At 38.9% G+C, this 24,911-nt stretch overlaps 2 protein-coding genes across 4 annotated transcripts; one reads left to right on the forward strand and one right to left on the reverse strand.

Moving 5' to 3' along the window:
* Positions 1–11,243: 11,243 nt before the first annotated feature.
* On the forward strand, positions 11,244–15,200 carry LOC126656484 (protein kinase STUNTED-like). 3 transcript variants are annotated; one of them, XM_050351066.2, is made up of 10 exons: positions 11,244–11,611; positions 11,803–11,894; positions 11,978–12,224; positions 12,322–12,888; positions 12,991–13,239; positions 13,334–13,497; positions 13,596–13,675; positions 13,767–13,914; positions 14,176–14,252; positions 14,346–14,485. In XM_050351066.2, exons 1-10 carry the CDS (start codon positions 11,431–11,433, stop codon positions 14,359–14,361), a joined length of 1,821 nt encoding a protein of 606 aa, XP_050207023.1. In that variant the 5' UTR covers positions 11,244–11,430; the 3' UTR covers positions 14,362–14,485. The 3 variants fall into 3 exon arrangements, with proteins under 3 accessions (XP_050207023.1, XP_050207021.1, XP_050207022.1); XM_050351064.2 differs by lacking the exon at positions 14,176–14,252 and adding an exon at positions 14,572–15,200 and having other exon boundaries at positions 11,258–11,611; positions 14,346–14,495; XM_050351065.2 differs by lacking the exon at positions 14,176–14,252 and adding an exon at positions 14,572–15,200 and having other exon boundaries at positions 11,258–11,605; positions 14,346–14,495.
* Positions 15,201–20,017: 4,817 nt separating this feature from the next.
* On the reverse strand, positions 20,018–21,661 carry LOC126656906 (uncharacterized). The gene is made up of 2 exons (XM_050351529.1): positions 21,010–21,661; positions 20,018–20,895 (listed from the first exon to the last, which is right to left on the reverse strand). Exons 1-2 carry the CDS (start codon positions 21,659–21,661, stop codon positions 20,018–20,020), a joined length of 1,530 nt encoding a protein of 509 aa, XP_050207486.1.
* Positions 21,662–24,911: the final 3,250 nt, after the last annotated feature.

Below are 24,911 nucleotides of genomic sequence, written 5' to 3' on the forward strand. Positions count from 1 at the left end.
GGGCTTGTTTTGATCCTCTAGGGCTTGTCTTGAAGACTCTGGGGCTTGCTCTGATCCTCCGAGGCTTGTCTTGAAAGCTCTGGGGCTTGATCTGATCCTCTGGGTTGTCTGTATTTCTTTGTTTTATCTTTCAGGGCGTTTGTAATTCCGGTTGTCTATCCTCTTGGGTGTTTATTCTAAGGATTATGGCTCTCGCCTGTCGTTGGGAAAGGTCCTTAAGGGATTTGTACTTTGTCTGGCCGGATCCAGCAGGGAGTTTTCTTATTCTGAATTTGTCTTTTGGTCGTGGGTTTATCGGAAGAAAAATGGCTCTAAGTAGCCTATCCATGGGAGGCTTGCGCTTATAAATGCCTCGAGGGAAAGTGGATACATCCTTATTCACTTTTATCCATATTTTCTCAAATTAGGGTCATTCGGTCTGGCACTCTTTTAGGATTTCAGCCTTTTACTAGAGATAAGTTTTTCGTTGCTAGATTCTAGGATATGTTTTGTATTCTGAATCGAAGTGTGAGATTTGCTTGTAAAGAGTAGCTGAATGAGCTGGCCTGGATTGGTGTACACAACATACAACAAACTGGTTAGTGTTTAAGCTGTATTTGACTTGTATACTTACTTAGAGTATTTACGGATCCCTTCGTCGCGGAACATCCTTCCGGGGGAGACTTGGCCTCGCTGGTTGCAAATAGTCGAAAGTACTGGTCTCGTTTCTTAAGTGTGCTTATGCTCCATTGATGGATTGAACCAATTGTTCGTGTGGTTCCCAGTGAACCACCCCCGTCAATGCTGCATGGTAGAGATGTCGTGACGTTTGCCCTCCGTTCAGACCACAAAGGTTACCCGGTGGCTGAGTTTGTATCTTCTCCCCGATGAAGCTACTCGAACGATATGGTGTTACCATGTCTTCTATGTATGTTGCCTCCGGTTGGCGTGACAAGGCTTCAGGTTCGGGATGATGCTAATACGCTCCCTGGGAGCTGGCATGGTGACCCTGAATCGTTGTCACAAGGGTGGGACTATGACGAGTAGATTGCACCTTCTTTTACTAGTTTAACATTCTAGATGTGGTACTTCCTTGATAGTGCTCTTTTGTTTGTGTTTCTGTCTTATGGGAAACCTCTGTTTCTTGACTTCTGGTTGATGGAGACCTGATGCCCTTAACATTTTGCTAGTGGAGACCCGATGCCCCCTGTCTTCTGGTTGGTGGAGACCTAATGCCCTTTATCTTCTGCTTTTAAAGCTGATAATTGATGCTTGTTCTGGTGTCGGATTAGGGTTGGCACCTTGTCCTCATTCTAGGGTGAGATGGAGGTTCAGAGCTTGGTGTCTCTGGAGAGTAATTCCTTGCATAGTGTCCCGCATTCTAGCATGTAGGTTGTCTGCTCTAGGCATTTCTGTGTGTTGTAGTCTTGGCGCCTGCTGATTCTAGTGGTGGCTTTTGAAGATAGAGGGCTGGCGCCTGTTGATTCTGGAATGAGGTGGAGGCTGTGACCCGTTGTTCCTGGAGAGATCGGATATGTACCGTATCTGCACAGATGAGGGTGAAAATGGCAGAATGCTATATGATATATTCTATATGTATACAATGTTTTTCTTTGACTGCTCTCTAGTTTCTCGTAGTACTGCATGGACAATCTGGAATGTATGTTGTAGCGGGCGGAGCTGGCTCCTGTTAATAGTGGAGCTGATATTCCTCTTAGATTTCCTGTCAATAGTTGATGTGACTTTTGTGTCGACGGTCATGGACTCGAAGCCCGTGGTGGTCGTAGAGACCCTGCTTCTTCTTCTAACAATGTGCAGGTTGGGTGCGACGAGGACGCTGATGATGAGTTCTCTAGTGGAAATGATGGAGATTTTGAGGCCCCCCTGGTGAAGGACTCTGATTATGACAAGTATAATTTTGTCCTTTGTACTTCCTTCTTATATGCCAGTACATTGTTTCCTACGCGTGGATACTTTACTTGCCAAACCTCATCATCGCTTCGCGTTCTGGGCGTCTTGTTTAAGTTTCTGGTTTCCAAAAAGTGATCTAAATTTTTGTCTTCTTCTAAAATCGAGCCGACCTTTATTGTTGTGTTTAGGAGCCTGTTGTCCCGTGACGATCAAATTATGGGAAGCCTCGGTCCCGAGATGTTGCCATGATTTGGAACCCGTAGTCCCGTGACGATTGAATTTTAGGAAGCCCTGGTCCCGAGATATTGCCATAATTAGCAGCCCATAATCCCGTAAGTATTTGAGTCGTGGGAGGCCTTAGTCCTATGAATGATACCCCCTGCTGTCTAGTAGCAGAGGTTTTTTGACTTTTATAGGGAGGGGTCTTATGCCCCCTGCTATCCGGATTTCCGTCTCAGGATAATAGAGGTATTGTGCCTATGTTTAGATAATATCGTCTTAATTCTAGGGAAAGAGGCTCGACGCCTGTCCTGAGATCTTTGACGCCCCGTGCTATCTGGATATTCTTCGTATGATGGTAGAGGCATGGTGCCTTTAGCTGGGTAGAAGGCTTGAAACCTGTGATGAGGGTTTCGATGCCCCTAGCTATCCGGATTTCTACCTCAGGATAGTAGCTGCATGACGCCTATTTTGAGTCATAAATTCTTGTAACCCGTGGTTCTTGAGGATCTTCTTGGAGTAATGGGGTTAATCCCTCTACCATCAGGGATGAGGGCTTTGATGCCCCCTGTCATCTGAGATTTCGTCTCGGGGTAGCAATGCCATTTTTATTCCGACTTTGCAGAAGGCCTATTGAGAGGACTCTGATGTTCGCTGTCATTCGGATTTCCTTTTCTGGGTAGTAGAGGCATGTTGCATGCCTGGGCCTTTCTGGTAATACAGATACTTTATAGTCTACTTTGAGGATTTTGATGCCTTCTGCTAACTGAATATTTGTCGTAGGACGCTACAGGCATCGTATTAAATTGGGTCGAAGGCCTGAAACATGTGACAAGAGTTTCGATGCCCCCTACCATCCAGATTTTTATTACATGATACTAGTGGCAAAGTGCATGTTCTGGGTTATATAGGCTTGCAGCATGTGGTTTTCGAGGTGTATCTTGCTTGTGGAGGTTTCTGGGCCTGTGCTGATTCTGTTGGAGGTCGGAGGGTTGTTCTTGATTCTGTAAGAGGCCGGAAGCTTGTTGTGGGGAATTTGATGCTCCTTTTGCTATCCAGATTTCTGTTTCTAGATGGAGGCGGCATGGTACCTGTTCTGATGTACTTCTAGACTATTGGGGAACTTAAGTCTCCAAATCTGGATGGCGAGTACTTCTGCCTCCTACTATCTGGGTAAGGAATTCTTATGCCCCCTTGCTGTCTGGCTGAGGACGTCTTTTGCACCCTGCTGTCTGTTTAAGGAAGTCTTATACCCCCTGCTGTTTGGTTGAGGAAGTCTTTTGCCCCCTGATTGTCAAGCTGAGGAAGTCTTCTGCCCCCTACTGTCTGGCTGAGGAAGTCTTCTGCCCCCTATTATCTGGTTAAGGAAGTCTGTTGCCCCTTGCTGTCTGGCTGAGGAAGTCTTCTGCCCCCTGCTGTCTGGTTGAGGAAGTATGTTGCCCTCTGATTGTCTGGATGAGGAAGTCTTATACGCCCTTGTTGTCTGGATGAGGAAGTCTTCTGCCCCCAGCTGTCTAGCTGAGGAAGTTTTCTGCCCCCTGATTGTCTAGCTGAGGAAGTCTTCTGCCCCCTGATGTCTGTTAATGAAGGAGTTTGATGCCCCTAATATCTAGGTCCTTTTGAAGTGAAGGCTTGTTGCCCATCGAGTTTTTGCTATATTCTAATTATGGAGATTACTAGGCCTGCTCGGGACGTCCAAATCTGCAAAAATTGGCCCCATTTTTCATTTTCCTGAGTTTGTCTATTGTAGACTCGGTATTATCCCCTCATTGAAGCATTCAGTTTTTCTAGTGGGGAACTGGATTGTTCGTTGAAGAGTCTTGCTCCAGTCTTGCTCCTTCTGGACTTTGTAGTCTGGTCTTGGGGTGGGCCGATCTATAGTTCCTATGACAATTTGTATGTATTCACAGTTCTATATGGAGAAGGATGTATGCACATTTTGAATTTCAGGTTTTAAAATGAGATTTTGTTCCATTGTCTCAAACATTGTGCTTTTAGAATTTATGGTCATTTGTCCTTTCTTTCTAGGTACATGTGCTGATCAGTGGTAGAAGATCCATATTACTGCTCATTCAATATCCGGTATATTACTTGAGATGTTTTCTAATTCAAGTGATCATACCCCTGTCGTCAATGATTGACTATTTTTCCTCTTTTTTTTTCTTTTCAGCAGAGAGGTTCTTTCGGTTCTCTCGCCGCCCCTCACCTTTTTTTCGGAATATTTTATCCCCTCTCTTTTTTTTTCAGCATAAAGGTTCTTTCGATTCTCTCGCCGCCCTTTCCCCTTCTAGACTTTGTAATCTCGCCCCCTTACTTGTCAGAGGTAGAACCTATTGAAACAAAATTGTCTCTGGACTTTGATTTTATCGTTTCCATATACCGGACATTGAATATGCTGGTTTCTGTATAGCACGATTTTATCACTCATGCACGTGTCATGATTGAAAATTACATGTCCATTAGACCAGACATCGCATAAATGAACAAAATAGATTTCATCATTGACTCTGGAATCCGAATGCATTAGATAGATAAAATCGTTCAAAAATATTCAAATGCGGAAAATGAATGAAACTGGAAAATATAACAAATTTAGTTTAGGAGAACAGATATCCCTAGAGCTTGAGATTTGGGATGGATTTCTACACTCGTCTTGCTGGGGACATCACGGAGGTCGTGTTCGATGCTGGGCGTCAATTCTTCTTGCTTTTACCGCCGTTGTTGGACACTGAGTCTATAACAGGAAAATATGGGGCCAATTTTCCGGGGATGCTTTCCTGGGATATTAGCAGGTTGTCGATGGGGCGTGCCTTGGATGGTGGAGCCTTCTATTACTCTGTCTGGATTTACTGAGATTTCTCCCATCCTGTTCGATTGCATTAGAAAGTTGAGACCTCCATTGTTCTGACTCTGTAGGAGGTCGGAAGCCCGTTCTGATTCTTCAGGAGGTCGGAAGCCCGTTCTGATTCTTTAGGAAGCTGAAGGGCCGCTATGATTCTTTAGAAGCCCGGAAGCGCATTCTGACTCTATAGGAGGCCGGAAGAGCATTCTGACTCTATACGAGCCCGGAAGCGCATTCTGACTCTATAGGAGGCCGGAAGTGCATTCTGACTATATAGAATACGTCTTTATAACTGTATTCTGGAGTCGTAGAAGGCATGGTGGAAACCTCCTTCTGATATGTCGGTTGTCCTGGTTGTTGATTTTGGAGTCATATGACCCGTTTTTATGGTCTGTCGGCTATTTGAGTCGGCGTTCTAGATGTTGGATGGGCATTGGTTAGAGCAGTCAGTAATATGGCTGCAAAACAAGGGGTTAGTGCATGATGCATGTCGCTGCATCCACAAGGGGTTAGTGTGATATTTTGCATTTATGATGCATGATATGCAGATGCTATGCAGGGGTTAGTTTTTAACATGTAGCACATAGCAGGTTAGCACGTAGAACAGTTTGATATCACATAGACACGTTGTTCCTTCCTATCTTATTTCTCCCACACACGTAATCCGGGCAAGAGTCGGCGTTCCTGTAAAGCTCTCTTCTAGCAGTTCTAAAGCAGATAGACGACATTTGTCAATGTAGTGATTCTTTTATCCCTTTCTGGAAGGAGTTGAAACATGTAGGGTGGTCGAGAAAGTCCGTTTTGAAATTTGGAATTTGATTTAGTCGTGCGGCTGTATCTAGTGACAGGAGTTCTCACTAGACTGGTTATTGGAGGTTTGATCAAGCAAATGAGTTTTACTTGATCATATTCGTTTCTTTTAGGCCTCGCCTAACAGGATGTTTTGAAAATCTGGTTTTGAAACTGGAAAAATTATTTGGCCAAACCTAAGGCTAAGATTGAAATTGCAGGTTTTGAAAACTTGGATTTGGAATCATTACATTCACAGCATGCCTCAAATATAAACATTATGTTGGGTATTTTCCTAGAGGGTAGTGTCTAAGCTGAATGCATGTGGACTAAGTCATTTGGTTTAGGTAGTAACCGATTTAAGGCTCCCACAGACAGATATACCTTTGATAGGTCTCCTCAATCACGAGTACAAACGACTGAGGTAATGAGGTCTGAGTGATACTGTTCCGCATAAGATGTTCTGGTCATTGGAGTGCAATTCCAGAGCGTGAGATCAGCTATGAGTATCGGGGCTGGATAGGGACTCCTAGAGAGTAGGTGAGAAGAAAAATTTCTAATGCAATGCAGCAGGTGCGAATATGTCTGGAAAATAAAGACGGTGATTGATAAGGCGCAAGCCGTGCGGTTTAGGTCCATGGAAACCATTTTTAAAAACAATACTGAAAACATTTTTATGTTCAAGTTTTAAAACAGTTGATTTTAATTCCCAGTGGAGTCGCCACTGTGAGAGGAGCGGGGTTCGGGGGCCGCTCGCCCAAGACTTATGGCTGACTTCTCGATCTAAATATGATTTGAAAAATGGAGTCGCCACCTAGTTCAACTAGGAAATGCTTTTTAACTAACTAGATAACCTTACTCGCCTCCGGTAAGATTATCGTGCATCTGACCAAAGACTAGGGTTTGTGAACCTCCCCGAGACTCTTGTGCTTGGCTTATCTATTACCGGCTTTATTTACTAGAGATATTTGTTTTTATTCTCATCTCAACAGTATATGCAATTCATGGGATATGAGAGCTGTGAATTAACATGTATGAAAGCAGTAAACACGCTTGACGCAATATGACTCGATCTAGACTTGCATTTGAGGTAAGTTGCAGGTACTCCTAAACATACATCTAACCTTATAGGTTTCTAGCAAACAGTCATAAGTTTAGCTGGTCTGGATTGTTTACATGCACAAAGTCTAAACCGGGATGTAAACGTTTGAATGATTAATTTTATTAGGGTGATCTTGAAAAACCTATAGAACCGTTACTACGTTTTTGTATTAGTCCTAAGATGTCTAAGTGATGAGCAGGAATTGCATAATTTGGCTAATTTATGTGATTAGTCCTTTAACTAGTTAATTTGATGGAATTTTGGAAAGCAATAAACATTGCAGGCTGCTCAGGGGCAATTTGGTATACATACAAGGTTAGAGATACTTTTTAACATCGTTAACTTTGAGTGTCTGGCACTCGCGTGGGTTTTGACTATTGGTATGGTCGGAACAGGTTCTCGGTCAGATCACGAGAGTTGTGTGTCTCGTCGATCCGGTTCTACTAGTTTAATCTGGAATCAATTCCGAGTTCGGGTTAACCCGGAATCGGCTCTGGAAGTTGCTAGTTTGCTGGACCTTGGGCTCATGGGCTCATGGGCCCGGTATGTACACTATGTTACATTCTGGGACTTTCGAGTCCGTTTTATATCGGGCTTGGCCCGTTATAAAGTAGAAACATAAAGTACATGAAAAACAGTAAATTTGGATCTAAACATAAACCTAAATTAAAGATTTGGGAGTCATCTGGAAGATCTGGGAGTCAATCTGGAAACATGATTCCTCAAGAACACGGCGCCAGTTTCAGTGGCGGCGGCGCCGGTTCGTCGGTGGGTTCAGAGCTCGTTTTGTTTCGCTTTGTTCTCACTCGTTTCAACTCCGTTTTTCATGCTAAAGTAGTCAAAAATGCATAAAATCGAACAAGGAATCCAAAAATAGAATATATAGAGTGTTTTAAGCTCATTTTAACAAAAAATATTTTCTGGACAACTACTTCGAAAATAGGTTTTTCATGGAAAACAAGCTCAAAATCATATCTAAGATGCATCCTAAGAGCTATAATTAACTGGGTTTCTAGATTTGAGCGTATTAAACACATTAAATCAGTCATTAACATGCTTATTCATCAATTTCATGACAATTTGACAATTAAATAATTAAGTTTAATATGAAAATTCTATGGCTAAAATTGACAAATAAACTAACATACATCCTAAATCATGCAATTATATCAAATTAAACAATCATGGAAAATTAATGGCAAATCAGAGAGACTAATTAATGGGTCCTCAGAATTACTGGTCTGAGTCCTTGACTCGTTTGGTGGCGAAGTGGATGCGGAATCCAGCTTCAAATTGGATGCGAGTGCTGCGTTCTTGGAGAATTAACACGTATTAGGTTATTTTAGGACTTGATTGAAGTGCGATTTGTGTGTGTGGTGTGTGTGTGAATTCGGCTATGGCTTTTAGGGAAGGGGTCGAATTTTGCTATCTAGAGTTTATGTGGTTCTGGTCCGACCCTGACTCAGCTGACTAACAGTAGTATTTATAGGGGAATGGGTTCCCTAGAATATTCTAGAATCCTCTAGGGTTTAAAGTGTGTGAAGTGATAGGTTTTAAGGAATTAGGATTAGCTAAAAACACTATTTTATTAATTAAATCCGTACTAAAACTTGATGACTAAGTAAAAAGGTGCTAAAAGTTAGTTTTGGTGTCCGAAAGTGTTAAAAAGTGCTCCTAAGGCCCTAAGGGTTTGAGTATGGTCAATTCTAACCCGTAAAATTTATAAATTGGCCCATAAACTTCTAAGACATTGCAATTAGTCCAATTTCTGGACTTAGACTACAATATTTTTGGATTTTTATGGGCTATTTACGCCTAATTGCGTTTTAATCCTCCAAATTTTGCAGCTGTGCATAGATTACGTTTGCTTGGAGTTCAGCAAACAAATCAAAAGCTCGTCACCCGGCCAGATTTCTCTGAAAATCATCATTGAACGCTTCAGTCCCTTATTATTTTTTATCTGTCCGAAAAAGAGATGTGTAAAATGTTATATAAGCTTGAATTTGAAATGAAAATCGAAGTAGATGGCATTTAAGTTTGAGCTTCAACGGTTAGTTTTAGGTTCAGATAAGTTTAGGTTTAATTTAGCTTAGGGTTTTTTTTATAATTAAGTTTAGGTTAATTAGTATTAATTAAGTTTACAATTATTGTTAAAAGATGAATACAAAAAATGCAAAAATAGTTCTTACATTTTTAGGGTGTGTTTTATTTTTATTTCTAATTTTTTAAATAACACGTGAGTGGGTGAGTAAGCAAAATTGGCTGACATGGCAGCCACAGTGTCAATTGTTTTTTTTAGTTAAGATGGAATTGAAAATGAAAGGTGTGATTTAGGTATAATCGACGATTTAACAACGTCAGGATGAAAATGAAAAAGAGATCAAAAGTGAAGATTTTTTTTCGGACCATCAGCCTTAGTTAATCTCCAATTGGCGAGTTAACATAGTGATGTTGAAATTGCAAATCTTCCCAAAACTCAAACCCCCATAATTTTTAAGCACGTCATCGTCATTTTTGTACTTTATCTTTTTTTAGTAGTATAATTTTTATTTAAGTTTATATCAATTAATTCCAACCGAAATTGACAATAAATTAATTAGTAAATCAAATTTAATGTAAATATTTAAATTGTATTTAATTTTATATAAGAGAAATTTGTACAAAATACTCTATTTTTAGATTTATTTGTTTTAAATACCTCAATTTTGAAAATTTATATTTTTACTCTTTTTTTGTAATGTTTCTATCTCTACCTCAATTAGAATTTTAACTTATTAGCATTTTTTATTCCACTCATGTAAGACACATGTGCACTCTTATTTTTTTATCTTTTTCTCTTTCTTCCTTTTCTCTCTCTTCTTTTCTCTTTCTTCTTCTTCTTCTTCTTCTTTCCTTTCTCTGCAACTTTTTTTTTACGTTTTTCTTTATTTTAATAAATTTTTTTAATAAATTCTATCCAAAAATTCAAGATGAAGAATTTATTATGAAAAATTCGACCTAATTCGTCTCAAGAAATAACGAAATTTTCCGTCGCCGCCATCACCATCATTGATCTTTTTTTTTTCAGAATCTTCTTCTTCTTCTTCTTTCTATGTTGTTTTCATTGTAGTATCATTTTTTGGTATATTTTTCAATTTTATTTTTAAAAAAATTGTTTTTTCTTCATTAATGATGTTTTGACATAGTTTTCAAACGTTTTAAAATTAATTTTAGAAATTGTTGGAAACTGTATTTTCGAAACTGTTTTATACTGTTTGAAACCTTTGTAAACGGTTTGAAACTGTTTTGTTGAAACTGTTATTTTTAGACTGTTTGAAAGTGTTTTTTTTAAAACTGTTTTAGACTGTTTGAAATCTTTGTAAACGGTTTGAAACTGTTATTTTTTAGACTGTTTTAAAGTGTTTTTAGAAACCGTTCTAAGCTGTTTGAAACTTTTATAAACTGTTTGAAATATTTGTAAATTGTTTGAAACTGTTTTTAGATAAAGGTTGCAAATTGTGTTTTATGAAACTGTTTGAAATCTTTATAAACTGTTTGAAACCATTGTAAACTGTTTGAAGCTATTTTTTGGAAACTGTTTGATACGCTTGTAAACTGTTTGAAACCATTGCATAATTTTTTTAAATGATAATAAATATGTCTTTTAAAAATTGCATGAAACTGTTTGAAACTACATTTGAAACTGCATTTGAAACTGTGTTTGAAACAGTTAGAAACTGTTTTTAATAGAACAAATAAATAAAAAATTATCAGTTTTTTTTTTATTTTTGGAGAAAGTTATGATCGTTGGATTTGAATTTCAAGTGAAATTTGAAGCGATTTGATTATGAATTAAAAATTCGAGCGGATCGGATTTGTAACTAGCAATAAAAATTTAACAAATAGTAATAAAATCACATAAATTAATTTTCTAAAATGTTATGAGCTGAAAATTAGACTTAATTTGTTAATTTGTTATTTTTTTAAAATAAACTGAAAAATATGAAGAAAAGAAGAAGAAGAAAAATAAAAAGAAGAAGAAGAAAAAAAAGACACTGTAAATAAGTATAGTAATTTTCAGATATAAAAATAAATAGAATAGGGTATAAAACTAATTAGCTGATACGGGTACGTAGGTAAATCAAGTCCAAATATTATGGTAGGTAATTGCTAATTTTTTTCTTATTTAAATATTTCTCTAATTTTCTCTTTATAAAAGGTACAATTTGTTTCTTTAAAAAAAAAAAAAAAGAGGTACAATTTGCTTTAAAATTTGAGATTTTATAAAATTAAATCGCTCAGATCCGGTACAAACAAGAATATTGTGGTGGCATGTTACTTAATATTTTTTGTTGACTAATAAATATTCGTAATGTTGGCATAGTTGAATTGTCGTTTAGCATCTCCACCCAACAATTCACGTTCACTCCAAAAAGCAGAATAACATTAAAAGAGATCCAACGGTTGGAACGCCATCTAAGATTGAAAGAAACAGTTCAAATGATTCCATTTCCCGTTTCCCCATAATAACAATGAAAAAGCCTGACGAGACAGAGATACCCAACCAATGAACCAACCCATCTCTCTCACTCTTTCTTTCTAGACAGTTATGAAGCTCATCAAGGAACGCACAGTGGGTGGTGCGGCGGCGGTGGCGGGAGGCGGAGGAGAAGTGGTGGTTGTCGGGGTGAAGTTTGATGGAGAGAGTCGAGAATTGTTGACATGGGCTCTAATGAAAGTGTCGAAGCCAGGCGACCGTCTCATTGCTCTTCATGTCATCACCGGTACTGGTAACTAACTTTACATTCTCTAATCCACATTTCTATTTTTTTCGTTGCCCATCCGGTTTCCAGGACTTTGACCCACATCGTGGTATGGTGGGTGAGTCTGTCAGCGGGAATTTTCTGCATTGACAAGTCTCGAATCGAGACCTTGCTTTAGCGATACCGATCCACTAATAAGTGTTTCCTTTTGGGTGTAGAATTTGTGGGTGCTACAGCCTCTCTTTTATCTCTGCTCAACACATTTGATTCTCTCTTGGCTGTTTATGAAGGTTTCTGCAACTTGAAACAGGTTTTTCCTTTACTATGATTCCACCCACAAGTTTGTTCTCTTCTTTTTTGTGTTTTGATTGGAATGGGTGAATTGCGCGACAGGTTGATTTGAAGTTAAAAGTGTGTAGAGGGACATCCGCCAGAAAAATACTGGTAAGAGAGGCAAAATCAAGTGGTGCAGCAATGCTAATTGTGGGTACTTCTAAGACTCATAAAATCCGCTCATCGACTTCACTAGCAAAGTACTGTGCTAGAAATTTGTCCAACAATTCTTCTGTGCTTGCTGTTAGTAATGGCAAAATCATGTTCCAAAGAGAAGCCACCCCTCTGCCTGTCGATCATTTACGAGGTTAAATTTGGTTTGTGCTTCATTGAAATTTAGTTTACGGGGTCATTGAGCATTCATTTTAAGGTATTAACTAATGCAATGGATTTGTTTGTGACAGATAAATTGAACCAACAAACTCATGTATCTTTACATATTGACAACTCTATAGATAATGAGGTTGATAATTCTGGAACTAGTTCACATCATGAGTCACTTAATGGCGGTGATAATTCATTAGCTTTAGTACTAGTTCCAACAACTGAAGCTGTGCCAAATTCTGATTCCTCTGCGGTTGTAAGATTACCAGAGGGTAAACTTGGTTGGTCAATTCTTCGCCGGATCTTTTTACCCAAGCGCTGGATTACAGAGAAATCTCGTGGGAAAAAGACTTCTGTGACCAAATGCGTACAGAAGCTGCCAAGCTCGAATTCTTCTTCGGTAGTGTATCCTGATCAAAAACAGAACAATTCAAACATGAAAGAAGATCAATGGTCCATTTTGGATGGAGAGAATGGTGCTATTGTGCCTGTGGTCGAACCTAACATTTCATGGTGTGCTATCTCACCATCTCATGGTTCAGATGGCCTTCCTGAAGAATTGAAAGGTCTGCATGAGAAATATTCATCATCATGTAGATTGTTCAGTTATGATGAACTTTGTTTGGCGACTTCTAATTTCATGCCTGGTTTGTTTTCTTCATCCAAATCTTGTAATACTATTATTGACATCAGCAGGGTCGTTTTTTTGTCCTTTTTACCTAATGCAATGGTGCATTGACAATTTTCAGAAAATATGGTAGGCAAGGGTGGCAGTAGTCATGTTTATAAAGGCTATCTACCTGATGGAAAGGAATTGGCAGTAAAAATCTTAAAGCCTTCTGAAGATTCTCTAAACGAGTTTGTTGCTGAAATTGAGATCATTATGACTCTGCATCATAGTAACATAATCTCCTTATTCGGGTTCTGTTTTGATCATAACAATTTACTCTTGGTTTACGATTTCTTATCAAGAGGAAGCCTAGAAGATAACCTTCATGGTATATGATTTTCTCTACCTTGAATCTGATGAAATATGTTTATTTTCACCATTTAATGGTTCTGAATTTTTAAGTTCTTACCTTTATGACTAAGGCAATAAGAAGGACAACGATTCATTTGGTTGGGGAGAGAGATATAAGGTGGCATCGGGTGTGGCCGAGGCCCTTAACTATCTACACAATATATGTGATCAGCATGTAATCCATAGGGATGTGAAATCTTCAAACATACTTTTATCAGATGAGTTTGAGCCACAGGTGCAATTTTATTTTAAATGCTTATGGGAATAAATCTGCTGTTATCTTTAGCTTTTGATTGCTTGTAAAGCTCATAGTACTCTGTTTTGTTTCTTCAGCTGTCAGATTTTGGACTTGCCGGTTGGATTACAGCATCTTCATCCCATATAGCTTGCACTGATGTTGCTGGAACGTTTGGGTGAGGAGTTTGCTGCTTTTTGATAGTTGTTTACAGTTTTTTTCCTCTTCATTTTAGAGTTAATACCTTCATAGTTTTCTCCTCTATGCAGTTACTTGGCTCCAGAGTATTTCATGCATGGCAAAGTTAGTGAAAAAGTAGACGTCTTCGCATTTGGTGTGGTGCTTCTGGAGCTTCTTTCTGGTAGAACGCCAATAAGTGAAAAAAGTCCAAAGGGCCAAGAGAGTCTTATTATGTGGGTAAGTTTTCTTTATTTCTGTCTTAATTGTGCTTGTCGAACTGTAGCCTGACGAGCAGCCACAAGAAGGTTGTGCTTTTCTTTCAAGTTTCAAAGATTTTTGGTGTGTTTTTCTTACCATGGTTAGAGAACTCTAACGAATACGAGATGCATCAAGAAAATTCAAGCCAAGTGTAAAAGAAATAACAAAATGTAATTAAGATTTTAATATTTTTGACATATCATGCATTTCGGGATAATTGGGATTTTATAATTCCTTCAGGTTACTCGAGGGTTTTGGATTGGATATGATACTATCATGCATCAGCTCCGTGCTTCCAAGTTTCTTGTTCATCTTCCGTTAAAATTCTATGAGCATTGTTGCTTTTGTTGTTAAATATTTGACCTCTTGAAACATTTATTAATATTGGCTGGATCTACTCTTGCATTCAGGCAAAACCAATTCTAGAGGGTGGTAAAGTTTCCGAACTGCTTGATCCAAGTGTAGGAAACGGGTATGATGATGATGAGATTGAGAGAATGGTTTTGGCTGCAAGATTATGTATCAGACAGTCTCCAAGATTTCGGCCTCAAATTAGCCTTGTATGTATTTACTGAAAATTTCTCATCACAGTTTCTTCTTTTTGTCTTGATTGTACTTATCTTTTCAACTGTACAGGTTTTGAAGCTCCTGCAAGGTGACAGTGAAGTCATAAATTGGGCGAGAGAAGATGTTAGGACATCAGAAGAATCGGACGAGGAAGAATCTCCTACAAGTATCGAATCCCATCTTAATCTTGCATTGCTAGATGTGGAGGATGATGATTCTGCGTCTGGAAGGAGCATTTCATTAGAGGATTACTTACAAGGGAGATGGAGCCGCACATCAAGCTTTGACTAACAATATTTTGCAGGAATTTAGTGTGAAGATGTTTCTGTTTATAGTTTGTATTTTCTGTAAATCCCTATTCTTGGTTGGTTTGGTCTTGGAAGAGAGGTGGCTTGCCCCCTCCGAGACTTTTAAATCTTTGTATTCTGAGTATACGTAAGGGTTCCTGTTATAAACCACAACCAGATACTCAATGTCATAGATCAACTTGCGGCGGTTGTCCGAAAAGTAAAAAGTAGTTCAACGAGAGAGATACGGAGATTCTTAAGAGAATTTGAAAATGATAGAGATTTTAGAGAAAAGTTGGAAGAATTAGTTGCAAAGCAAACTAAATTTTGATTAAGAAATTTGTTGTTTATTATGATGTCTAGTGATGTTATGTACAATCAGTGGTAATCTAACATCATTTGACGAGCTTATCAGTAGTTTTATAAACCCAGCAGTTTACTATTGCCTCACTGTTCTTTAGAAGGCATGACATTATATTTCCCTTAGAAAAATTGTCCTCACGGAAGCTAGATAATTAGACACGAACAACCGAAATTCCTTTCCAAATGTCGTTTAGCCATATTATCCCCAATAAATGAAAGAGAAATCTACAAAAGTATCCAATAATGATGCCCACTTTACAAAAGTGCTAACTAATTCTATTTATTACGCGTGTACTTAAAAATAAAAAATGTTTACATTTGTACCTAACCAATCAAATATTGACAGCTCATTCTATGAAAAAGAAGAGAAAAAACATAGACACATGCTGACGCGCATCAGCATATATCAATTTGCTGACACGCGCGTGTCAGCCTCCATTCCACACAGATTATTTTTGTTTGCTTATTTAATTTACTTTTTTTGTTTTATTTTTTCATTATCATCACAACTTTAGTTAAAAGAGAAAATAACAAAAATATTTAAAAAGAGGAAAAATAACAAAAATGCTAAGTTTGCTGAAAAATCACATGACCACCTAAAAAAGGTAAAAGTTTACATTTAATACCTTAGGATCCACCGATATACTGACAAAGACCGAAACCCTTAGGATCCCCCCAAAGCGTGTTAATCACGGTTTCAGATAGATCGCCATGATCTGCTATAATATCTCAAAGTATCTTCTCATTTGGACGTAATCCCCAACATGGAAAGATAAGTTCTATCTTAGGAAGACGAGACTATTTAGGAAGACGTTCCTAAATAGGACTCATGTCTGAATAAGGTAGATCACGCTAAATCAGGGTGAATCCCTACAAAGTAGCTTGATCCCTACAAAATAGGATTCACTTACCTACTATGACTCTACAAGGTATGCATTCATCTACTATAAAAGGAGCATGAGATATACCTAGAATCACAATTACATTCATATACTCAAAACGCTGCTCAAAACTCTAAACTGACTTTAGCATCGGAGAGTTAATCGGACAACCACCGTCCGGTTAGCTTCTACCCTGTTTTGCAAGTCTCATTCACCTGCTCAGAAGGCAGATTCCATCAAGTATATAAATAATATATCATCAATTATTATTTTTAAAAGAATATAAAAACATATAAAATATTGGAATCCACAAAAAAGAAGAAAAAATAACATTGAAATAAAATTTAATATTATTCTATAATCATTAATCTTAATTATTGATGGAGTCTGCCTTCTGAACCGGTGAATGAGACCTGCAAAATAGGGTAGAAGCTAACCGGACAGTGGTTGTCCGATTAACTCTCCGATGCTAAAGTCAGTTTAGAGCTTTGAGCAGCGTTTTGAGTATATGAATGTAATTGTGATTCTAGGTATACCTCATGCTCCTTTTATAGTAGATGAATGCATACCTTGTAGAGTCATAGTAGGTAAGTGAATCCTATTTTGTAGGGATCAAGCTACTTTGTAGGGATTCACCCTGATTTAGCGTGATCTACCTTATTCAGACATGAGTCCTATTTAGGAACGTCTTCCTAAATAGTCTCGTCTTCCTAAGATAGAACTTATCTTTCCATGTTGGGGATTACGTCCAAATGGGAAGATACTTTGAGATATTATAGCAGATCATGGCGATCTATCCGAAACCGTGATTAACACGCTTTGGGGGGATCCTAAGGGTTTCGGTCTTTGTCAGTATATCGGTGGATCCTAAGGGATTCGGCCGCCTTCCTTATACGTTCAGGTCTTCCATAGGGAGTCCGGTATCACCTGAGAGTGGATCTCCTGTGACTCGGCTCCATTTTAACTATTGTAGGATTCGGTATCCATCATTAGCCCTCCCGCAAGTGAGCTGAAGTGATTGGTATTCATGCCTTAGTAGATTTTTGTTCTTTTGGAGTTGAGTCTTTTTGTATTCTGGGCGAGTCGTTTCATATATTGGCGAGTCGCTTTTCTTCTCTAGTAAGATTCTCTTTCTTGCCACGTGTCACTATTTAATGATTGGATAAATGTTCGTCGTATTTAAACTCTTCATATTTCTATTTTCTCTTTTCACTTCTACTTTGAAATTGTTCTCATTCTTCGATTATCTTCTCCTGGTTTTTTAAGATTATTCTGTTCTTCATTTGCTTATTCTACTCTCCATCATTTGCTTTTCCAGATTTTCAGGTATGCTTCTTCTTTTGTTTGTTTTGTTCTTTTGAAGATTTTGAAGATATTTTTCTGTTTTTCTTCGATTTCTGCAAATGTCATTCTGGGAAATGTTTTGTTGTTCTTGGTGTTCTTCAATATTTTCTTTGTTTGATCTTTAAGTTTTATTTGTGTTTGTGATTTCCTGTTCTAAGATGCCTCTTAGTTGAGCGGAAAATGCATACACCGCCATGGCCATCACCAGATCTGGACTTCGTAGGAGCGAAGCCTTAGATATTTATTTTAAGTATAGTTTTCCTTTTGACTATAGAGTAGTATTACCCAGTGCCGATATGGCCGCTTCTGATTCCCCTGATTCATCTTCCAGGGCGATTGTCTTTGAAGAGCAGTTCGTTGCTGGTCTTAGGTTTCCTTTAGATCCTTTTTTAGTAGAAGTATGTAGGGATTTAGGAGTTGTCTTAGGGCAGATCTATCCTGGTACGATTAAGGTGGTGCTCGCCTTTGTGGAAGCGTGTAGGCTTCGGGGTCATGCCTATTCTCTTAATGTTCTTTATTACTTCGTAGATTTTAGGAAATGCGACGGTTGTTTTGTGTTTGCACTTGGTAGGAGAGGTCAATCCCATATTTATCTTCCTTGTTTGAATAATCGCTGGCGAAGGCGTTTCTTTATAGTCTATCATAATTTTGCTTTCCTTCATTTTTCGGATGGTTTTTCTACTCATCAAGTCCAAAGTTGTCCGTCTCCTTTAAGTTTACCCGAGTCCATCCTTGCTTTTGACTTATCATTCCATAGTGTCTTTCAACGTCCTATTTTATACGTTTTGGTTAGTAGTCATCTTCGGCATCGATGGTTTCCTTTGGAGGATCCTTCTCGAGGCCTGGCGGATCTTTATTATTCCTTTCTTCAAGGTATATTTATTATTTTATGTTTATTTGGTGTTTCTTTTCCTTTTGTAGGATGTCTTCTTCTTCTTACGATTTCCTTTCCGGATTTAAAGTAGATTTGGATATTCCGATGGGCGGTCCCGAAGCCCACATCGCCGAGCCTATTCCGGGAGATGATGCTGAAGTTGCTATAGTTTCTGTCGGGGCAGTGTTGCTTGCTGGTGACGGAGTAATCGTCATAGCTGATGGCGATGTGGTTGAAGAACCGATAGGTGATGAGCCTGTTATAGCTCCGCTTCCCCCTCCAGCTCCAGTGAATATTCCGGAAGAAACTGGGGAAGCAAATTCGGGCGAGTTGATTGTTATTGATTCGGAAGAGGTTTCACCGAGTCGAGACGTTGTGGATTCTCCGTCTAGGAAGAGGCGTCGAGTTAGTGATGACTCTCCTTCGAGGGAGAGTCTTCCTAGAGGTTCTTCTTCTGCTCCCAGTTTGGTGCAGTGGGTTGAAGGTCATGATCCAGCAAGTTTGCTGAATCCTCGAGTACTGGCAGAATATATCAAGACTTTGACGATTCCTAATGACATTACTTGGTTCGCCTCCAAGCCTGGGCAGGAGCTTTCTGATATTGCTTGTTTTCACGGATTTTCTGTAAGTTGATTATTATTTAAGTAGACTGTTTTTTAGATTCGCTATTCCCTTATATATTTTTATGATTTGTTTTTCTGTGTTGTATGGCAGGCTCTCCAGTCCGTTTTGGTGTTGAATGATCGCCGCCAATGTGCTGAGGAGGAGGTCGGTCGTCTTTCTTCTCTCCTGGCGATGTCTGAGTCCGAGAGGGTGAAGTTGAAAGCTTCTTTAGAAGAGCACGATTCGCTCTTATCACAGCTCAAGGCGCAGGATGCAATTAATGATCGCCAGGTCAAGGTGATTGAGAAGAAAACCATTGACCTGACTCGGGAGATGGAAGAGCTTATCCGAATCAATACCCTTATTGGCGAAGAGAGAGATAAGCTGAGATCTGAGGTAGAGGTGCTTCACATTCGTCTTCTTGATGCGAAGGCTTTTTATTCTGCTTTGATCAGCGAGTATCGCCTCGCTATTGGAAGGAAGCTTTTGGAGCAGAATCCAAACATTGATCTGTCTGGAGTCAACGGGTTGGATCCTCAAATCATTGCTCATGATCTTCTTGAGAAAATGTCGAAGGATATAGATTTTTTCTTTTTCTTTTTCTATCTTGTTTTATATTTGTAATTCTGATTTATGAATATATCTCCTTTTGCTTCAATATCGGATTAAATGTTTGCTCGATTTATTTAATGTTTTCCGAGTCGATGCTTGATTTAGTTTGTCTTTTCGCCTCGGGAGTTAATCTAAACTCTGCTTTAGCGATTTTTATTTTGGCCGAGTTAATCTAAACTCTTTCATTTGAGTTAATCAAAACTCGTAATTTTGTTTTGTTTGAGTTAATCTAAACACTTTTTTGGCGGTTTGCCTTTTCCTGAGTTAATCTAAACTCATAATTTCGTTTTGCTTGAGTTTGTCTAAACTCTTTCGCGGCGGTTTGCCTTTTTTGAGTTAGTCTAAACTCATAATTTTGTTATTGTTCATCTTTGATTTGATCATTCATGAAGGATCTTGATTTTTGCTTCTTTAGTGATTCGTCTGGCCATCATATAGTAGGAAAATTGAACTTCTATTGATAAAAAGATTGCATACAAAACATTAAAGATAGTTGTGACGCCATCGGGTAAGATGTAAAATCTTTACTAGCGATGGGTCGTTTTTCTTTCCTATTTTTCCTTCTTCTCGGTCTTGTTTTCTTGGAGGTCCACCACGGACTCGTCGTAGCATTTCTTAGCTATATTCTGATCTCCTCTCAGCGTCACTACTCCTTTCTCGGTTGGTATTTTCATCGCCAATGCTCTTATGCTAGTTACTCCAGCTGAGTCATGAAGGAAAGGTCTTCCGAGGATAGCGTTGTATGTTAGCTCCATGTCAACTATGTTAAACAGTGACATAACCTTTTTGTTGATTCCTCTCTCCGGACCGATTATTACTTCCAAGGTGACTGCTCCTAACGGATTGATGTAGGGGCCACCGAGTCCTGATAGTGGGATCGGGACTCGGCGCAGCCTTGACGCGGTTCCTCCGAGCATTTTGTATGCTGCGTTTGTCATGAGATTCACTGCGGTTCCTTCATCGATTAGGATTCGCTCCATGTTCCAATTCTCAATGATAGTAGTTACTACCAAGGCATCATTATGGGGTGCTTTCACGTGTTCATAATCTTCAACATCGAAGATTACAGGTGGCATGTGGGTTTCTCTGATGTTCATCACCTCTCTCCTTTGCTTTCTTCTAATTGTTGAGCTGATGTGTCCACCTCCATTGATCATGCGTATGGTTCCCAATATTTTGGATGGGCGTTCGTCTTCTTTTTCTTTGGCTTTGTCATCTCTGCTTCTCTTTTCTCCCTTGTCATTGTTTTTTGCTTTGTGGGCCACAAATTTCCTTAGTTCTCCTGTGTCGATCATTCTTTCAATTTCGACTTTCAAATCTATGCAGCTGTCTGTTTCATGTCTGAAGTCTTCGTGGAATTTGTAGTACTTTCTCGTGTCCCTTATTTCGGCTTTCATCTTCGGTGGCCATACTACAATTTTGACGTTTTCTTTGATCCACATGAGGACGTTAGTTCGGCTGGTGTTCAATGGTGTGAAGTTGGTTTCATCGTCTCTGGGGTCATACCTCGGTTCGTATCTTGTTTGGGGGTTGAATCGCCTACTTTCTTCTGGCCTTCCTCTTCTATCTTCGGATTTTGACTTCGGCTTCTCTTTGGATTTCTCTTTCGACTCTTTTCCCTTTGCTTCTTTCCTACGAATCGCCTTTCGGCCCTCGTCTAGCTTAAAGTATTTTTGGGCTATGCCGATCAGATTCGAGAAAGTCGTGGGTTTATTGACCAGCAGCTTGTCTACTAGTTTTCCGAATCGTGTTCCTTCTCGCAATGATTCGGTTGCCATGTCAACGTTCAGGTTATCGATCTTCATATCTTGCTTATTGAATCGTTCGAAATAGCTTCTTAAGGTTTCTCCTTCTTCTTGAATGCATGATCTTAGGATGCTTGTGGTTGTTTTTGCTAGTATGTTTGTGAGATATCTTTTGAGGAATTCTGTCGATAGCGATGCGAAGCTTTTGATGGATCCTGGTTTCAATTTTTTGTACCACCTTTGGGCGGTACCAGTGAGTGTGGTTGGGAATACCCTGCATAGAATAGCGTCTGATATGCTGAGTAGCCCCATGGTGGCTGTGAATATGGAAGTATGATCTCGGGGATCCCCTTCTCCGTTGAACGTCGGCAAGACTAGCAACTTCATGATCTCGAGCGAAGGGGGCGATCCCTTCAGCCTGAGATCGTCTATATCCAGCTCTTCTGACATCAATTTCTTGAGTGCCTTGGAAATCTTTTCTTCCAGATCTTCTTGGACTACATATGTGGCTTTGCTCTTTTGGAGCGATTCTACGGACTCGCCCTCCCCTTCTTGGTGTTTTTTCTTAGGTTTCTCTTTCCCTGCGTCTTTGTCTTGTCGCTTGCTTTTAGGTGGGGCATCTTCTTTCTCTCTCCCCCTTCGTTCTTCTCTTTTTGGAGTTTAAACCGCTTCGGGCATCGTCTTGATTTTTGCTCATTTTTGGATGTTTCAGGGGTTTGCTCGTCGGATTTTTCTTTTCCATTTTCTTGATTTCCTGGGCATTCTTCGTCACTCTGTTTTTCATTTTCTCGTCGGTTTTTATCGTTTCTTTCCTCGTCTCTTTCTTCGTTTCCTCCAATTTCAAGGTTCCCTCCTTCTATTGTTTTCTCCCCTTGTTGGCTCCTGACGGTCTGGATTTATGTGCTCTGTTCTTTCTCTTCTTCTTGTTGCCGTTGCGCTGAAATTATCCCTTAGGATTTTCATAGTTTCTTCGTGCCTGTCATTCGTTCTTTTTGCCTCACTAGCCAATTTATCCAGGTTTGCCTGGACGGATTCTAGTACTTTTTTCAGCATCTCGCTGTATAGATCTTGCGCTTCCATGCCTGGCGTTGGTTGTTCATCAGTGCTCAGGTTGAAAGCAATTGGGTTGTTTCCTCTCATCGGATTAGTTTGGTATTGGGGTGTTAAAAAAGAGGGTCCTCCGATATCACTTCTTCCCCCGGAGCTGTGGAGCCCATCCTAAGTGACGTTGATTACTTCCGGCGTGCTTTTTGGATCCATTGGTTGTTTGTCTTTCAAGTTCATTCCTTCAGAAGTCATCTTCTTCAATGAAATTTGTTTTGAGTTCAGAAAAGCTCATTCGAATTGAAGTTGAGTTAAGCTTTTCCCACAGACGGCGCCAATTGATGGAGTCTGCCTTCTGAACCGGTGAATGAGACCTGCAAAACAGGGTAGAAGCTAACCAGACGGTGGTTGTCCGATTAACTCTCCGATGCTAAAGTCAGTTTAGAGCTTTGAGCAGCGTTTTGAGTATATGAATGTAATTATGATTCTAGGCATACCTCATGCTCCTTTTATAGTAGATGAATGCATACCTTGTAGAGTCATAGTAGGTAAGTGAATCCTACAAATCGAGCTACTTTGTAGGGATTCACCCTGATTTAGCGTGATCTACCTTATTCAGACATGAGTCCTATTTAGGAACGTCTTCCTAAATAGTCTCGTCTTCCTAAGATAGAGCTTATCTTTCCATGTTGGAGATTATGTCCAAATGGGAAGATACTTCGAGATATTATAGTAAATCATGGCGATTTATCTGAATCCTGGATTAACGCGCTTTGGGCGAATCCTAAGGGATTCGGTCTTCATCAGTATATCAGCGAATCTCAAGGGATTCGGCCGCCTTCCTTATACGTTCAGGTCTTCCATAGGGAGTCTGGTATCACCTGAGAGTGGATCTCCTGTGACTCGGCTCCATTGTAACTATTGTAGGATTCGATATCCATCAATTATATTATAAGTATGATAATAAAACAAAAGCAGGTAAAATCTTCATATTTGAAGGCACATCAGAATTGGACTTGATTTTCCCGCCTAAATTGCCTAGAATAAAACAAAGTCGTGTCCTTTACTATATTAGGTTGACTGACGCGTGACGCGTCTGACGCGTTAGAGCTACTAACTATGATTGAACATGTGGCGTTGTTTTATTGGAAAGGTAAATTTTGTAATATAAAAAAGGTATACACTAAAAATATTTTAAAAACTTAGCATTGTTGAAAAGATTTCCCGTTTTTAGCATATTTATATAGTTTTCTCTAAATGAAAAGTCTGGTTTGATGTTCATGCTTTTAGTTGGGGATCAGTCTAAGGTCCAAACGTTTGACAATTTTACCTTTTGGTAAATTAGAAAATTTGCTCCGGTGCTGTTTTAGACTAAAATATTTAGATTTTTACAGTGACTAAAATTTAATTGATAATTTACAGTTGGTAACTTTTAATTTTGAATTATAAATTTATGTTTTGCACAAGTAAGCTTTTAAATTTGACAAAATACCACTACTAGAAAGCAGCGTTTTAGCGACGGATTTTAGTGACGGATCTAAAATCCGTCGCTATTTTTTTTATTAGCGACGGGTTTTGCGACGGATCTAAAATCTGTCGCTAAACGCCCAATTAAATTGGCGGGATTGATCCCGCCAACATTAGCGACGGATTTCCGTCGCTAAAGTTGGCGGGAGTAGTCCCGCCAATTGTTTTGGTAAAATTTAGCGACGGATTTTAAAATCCGTCGCTAATTATTGGCGGGAGTACTCCCGCCTTTTTGTTTTCCACAATTAGCGACGGATTTTAAAATCCGTCGCTAAATTACGCCTTTTACGACGGAATTTAGTGACGGATTTCAAATCCGTCGTTAATTTGCATTGTCAAAAAAAAAATTAAAAGGTATTAAAAATATTATTTAAGATAGTATTTAATAAAAAGTAATTTTTAAATTTTTTAATAAAAACTAATTTTTAATTAAATTTATAACGTTTTTATTTATAAATTAATAATTAAACCTTATTTATAAAATAATAATTACAAATTATTTATTTATTTAAAGTATATAAATATTTTAAAAAATTATCTTAGAATGCGGGATTAAATTATGAAAACAAATATTTGTGGTTTTTTTGTTACATTTAAGTATAATATACATAAATATATAACATGAATATGAGCTGGTTAAGGTGGAGTTATGCGCGGGAGAACTACAAGGTTAAAGAGTCTTGAGTGGGAGCAATGGAAGGATGGGTGACCTACTGGGAAGTTAGCGAAAATTGACAGGTGGATACGGGTAAGTGATTTAACTCGGGCGGGTGAGTGACGGAGGGCGCGGATGAGTGATTAATTAATTAAAATTTATTTTACGATGTAATTTTAAATTTTTTTAAATTTTTTAAAATTAGTGACGGATGAAAATCCGTCGCTAAATCCGTCGCTAATTAGCGACGGATTTAAAATTCCGTCGCTAAAACCGAGACCAAAATCCGTCGCTAAATTTTTTTTCCGTCGTTGTCAAACGTTGCGACCAAAAATGTAGCGACGGACTGTTTCCGTCGCAAATCCGTCGTTAAACGTGTTTAGCGACGGATTTCGGTCATTTAGCGACGGAAAAATCCGTCGCTAAATGACTGTTTTCTAGTAGTGTACAAAAATGTTAATTTGGTAACACCCA

Source organism: Mercurialis annua, linkage group LG7 (genome assembly GCF_937616625.2).
Source record: "Mercurialis annua linkage group LG7, ddMerAnnu1.2, whole genome shotgun sequence".
In the NCBI taxonomy this organism is placed as follows: domain Eukaryota; kingdom Viridiplantae; phylum Streptophyta; class Magnoliopsida; order Malpighiales; family Euphorbiaceae; genus Mercurialis; species Mercurialis annua.

Bases quoted from the DNA above. Each gene is read 5' to 3' on its own strand.
- LOC126656906 (XM_050351529.1), bottom strand. From the start codon at position 21,661: ATGTCAGAAGAGCTGGATATAGACGATCTCAGGCTGAAGGGATCGCCC. The intron at 20,896-21,009 runs GTAGGCGATTCA...TGTGGATCAAAG, and splicing joins AAGAGGAAGGCCAGAAGAAA to AAAACGTCAAAATTGTAGTA.
- LOC126656484 (XM_050351064.2), top strand. From the start codon at position 11,431: ATGAAGCTCATCAAGGAACGCACAGTGGGTGGTGCGGCGGCGGTGGCG. The intron at 12,889-12,990 runs GTTTGTTTTCTT...GACAATTTTCAG, and splicing joins GACTTCTAATTTCATGCCTG to AAAATATGGTAGGCAAGGGT. The intron at 13,240-13,333 runs GTATATGATTTT...TTTATGACTAAG, and splicing joins CCTAGAAGATAACCTTCATG to GCAATAAGAAGGACAACGAT.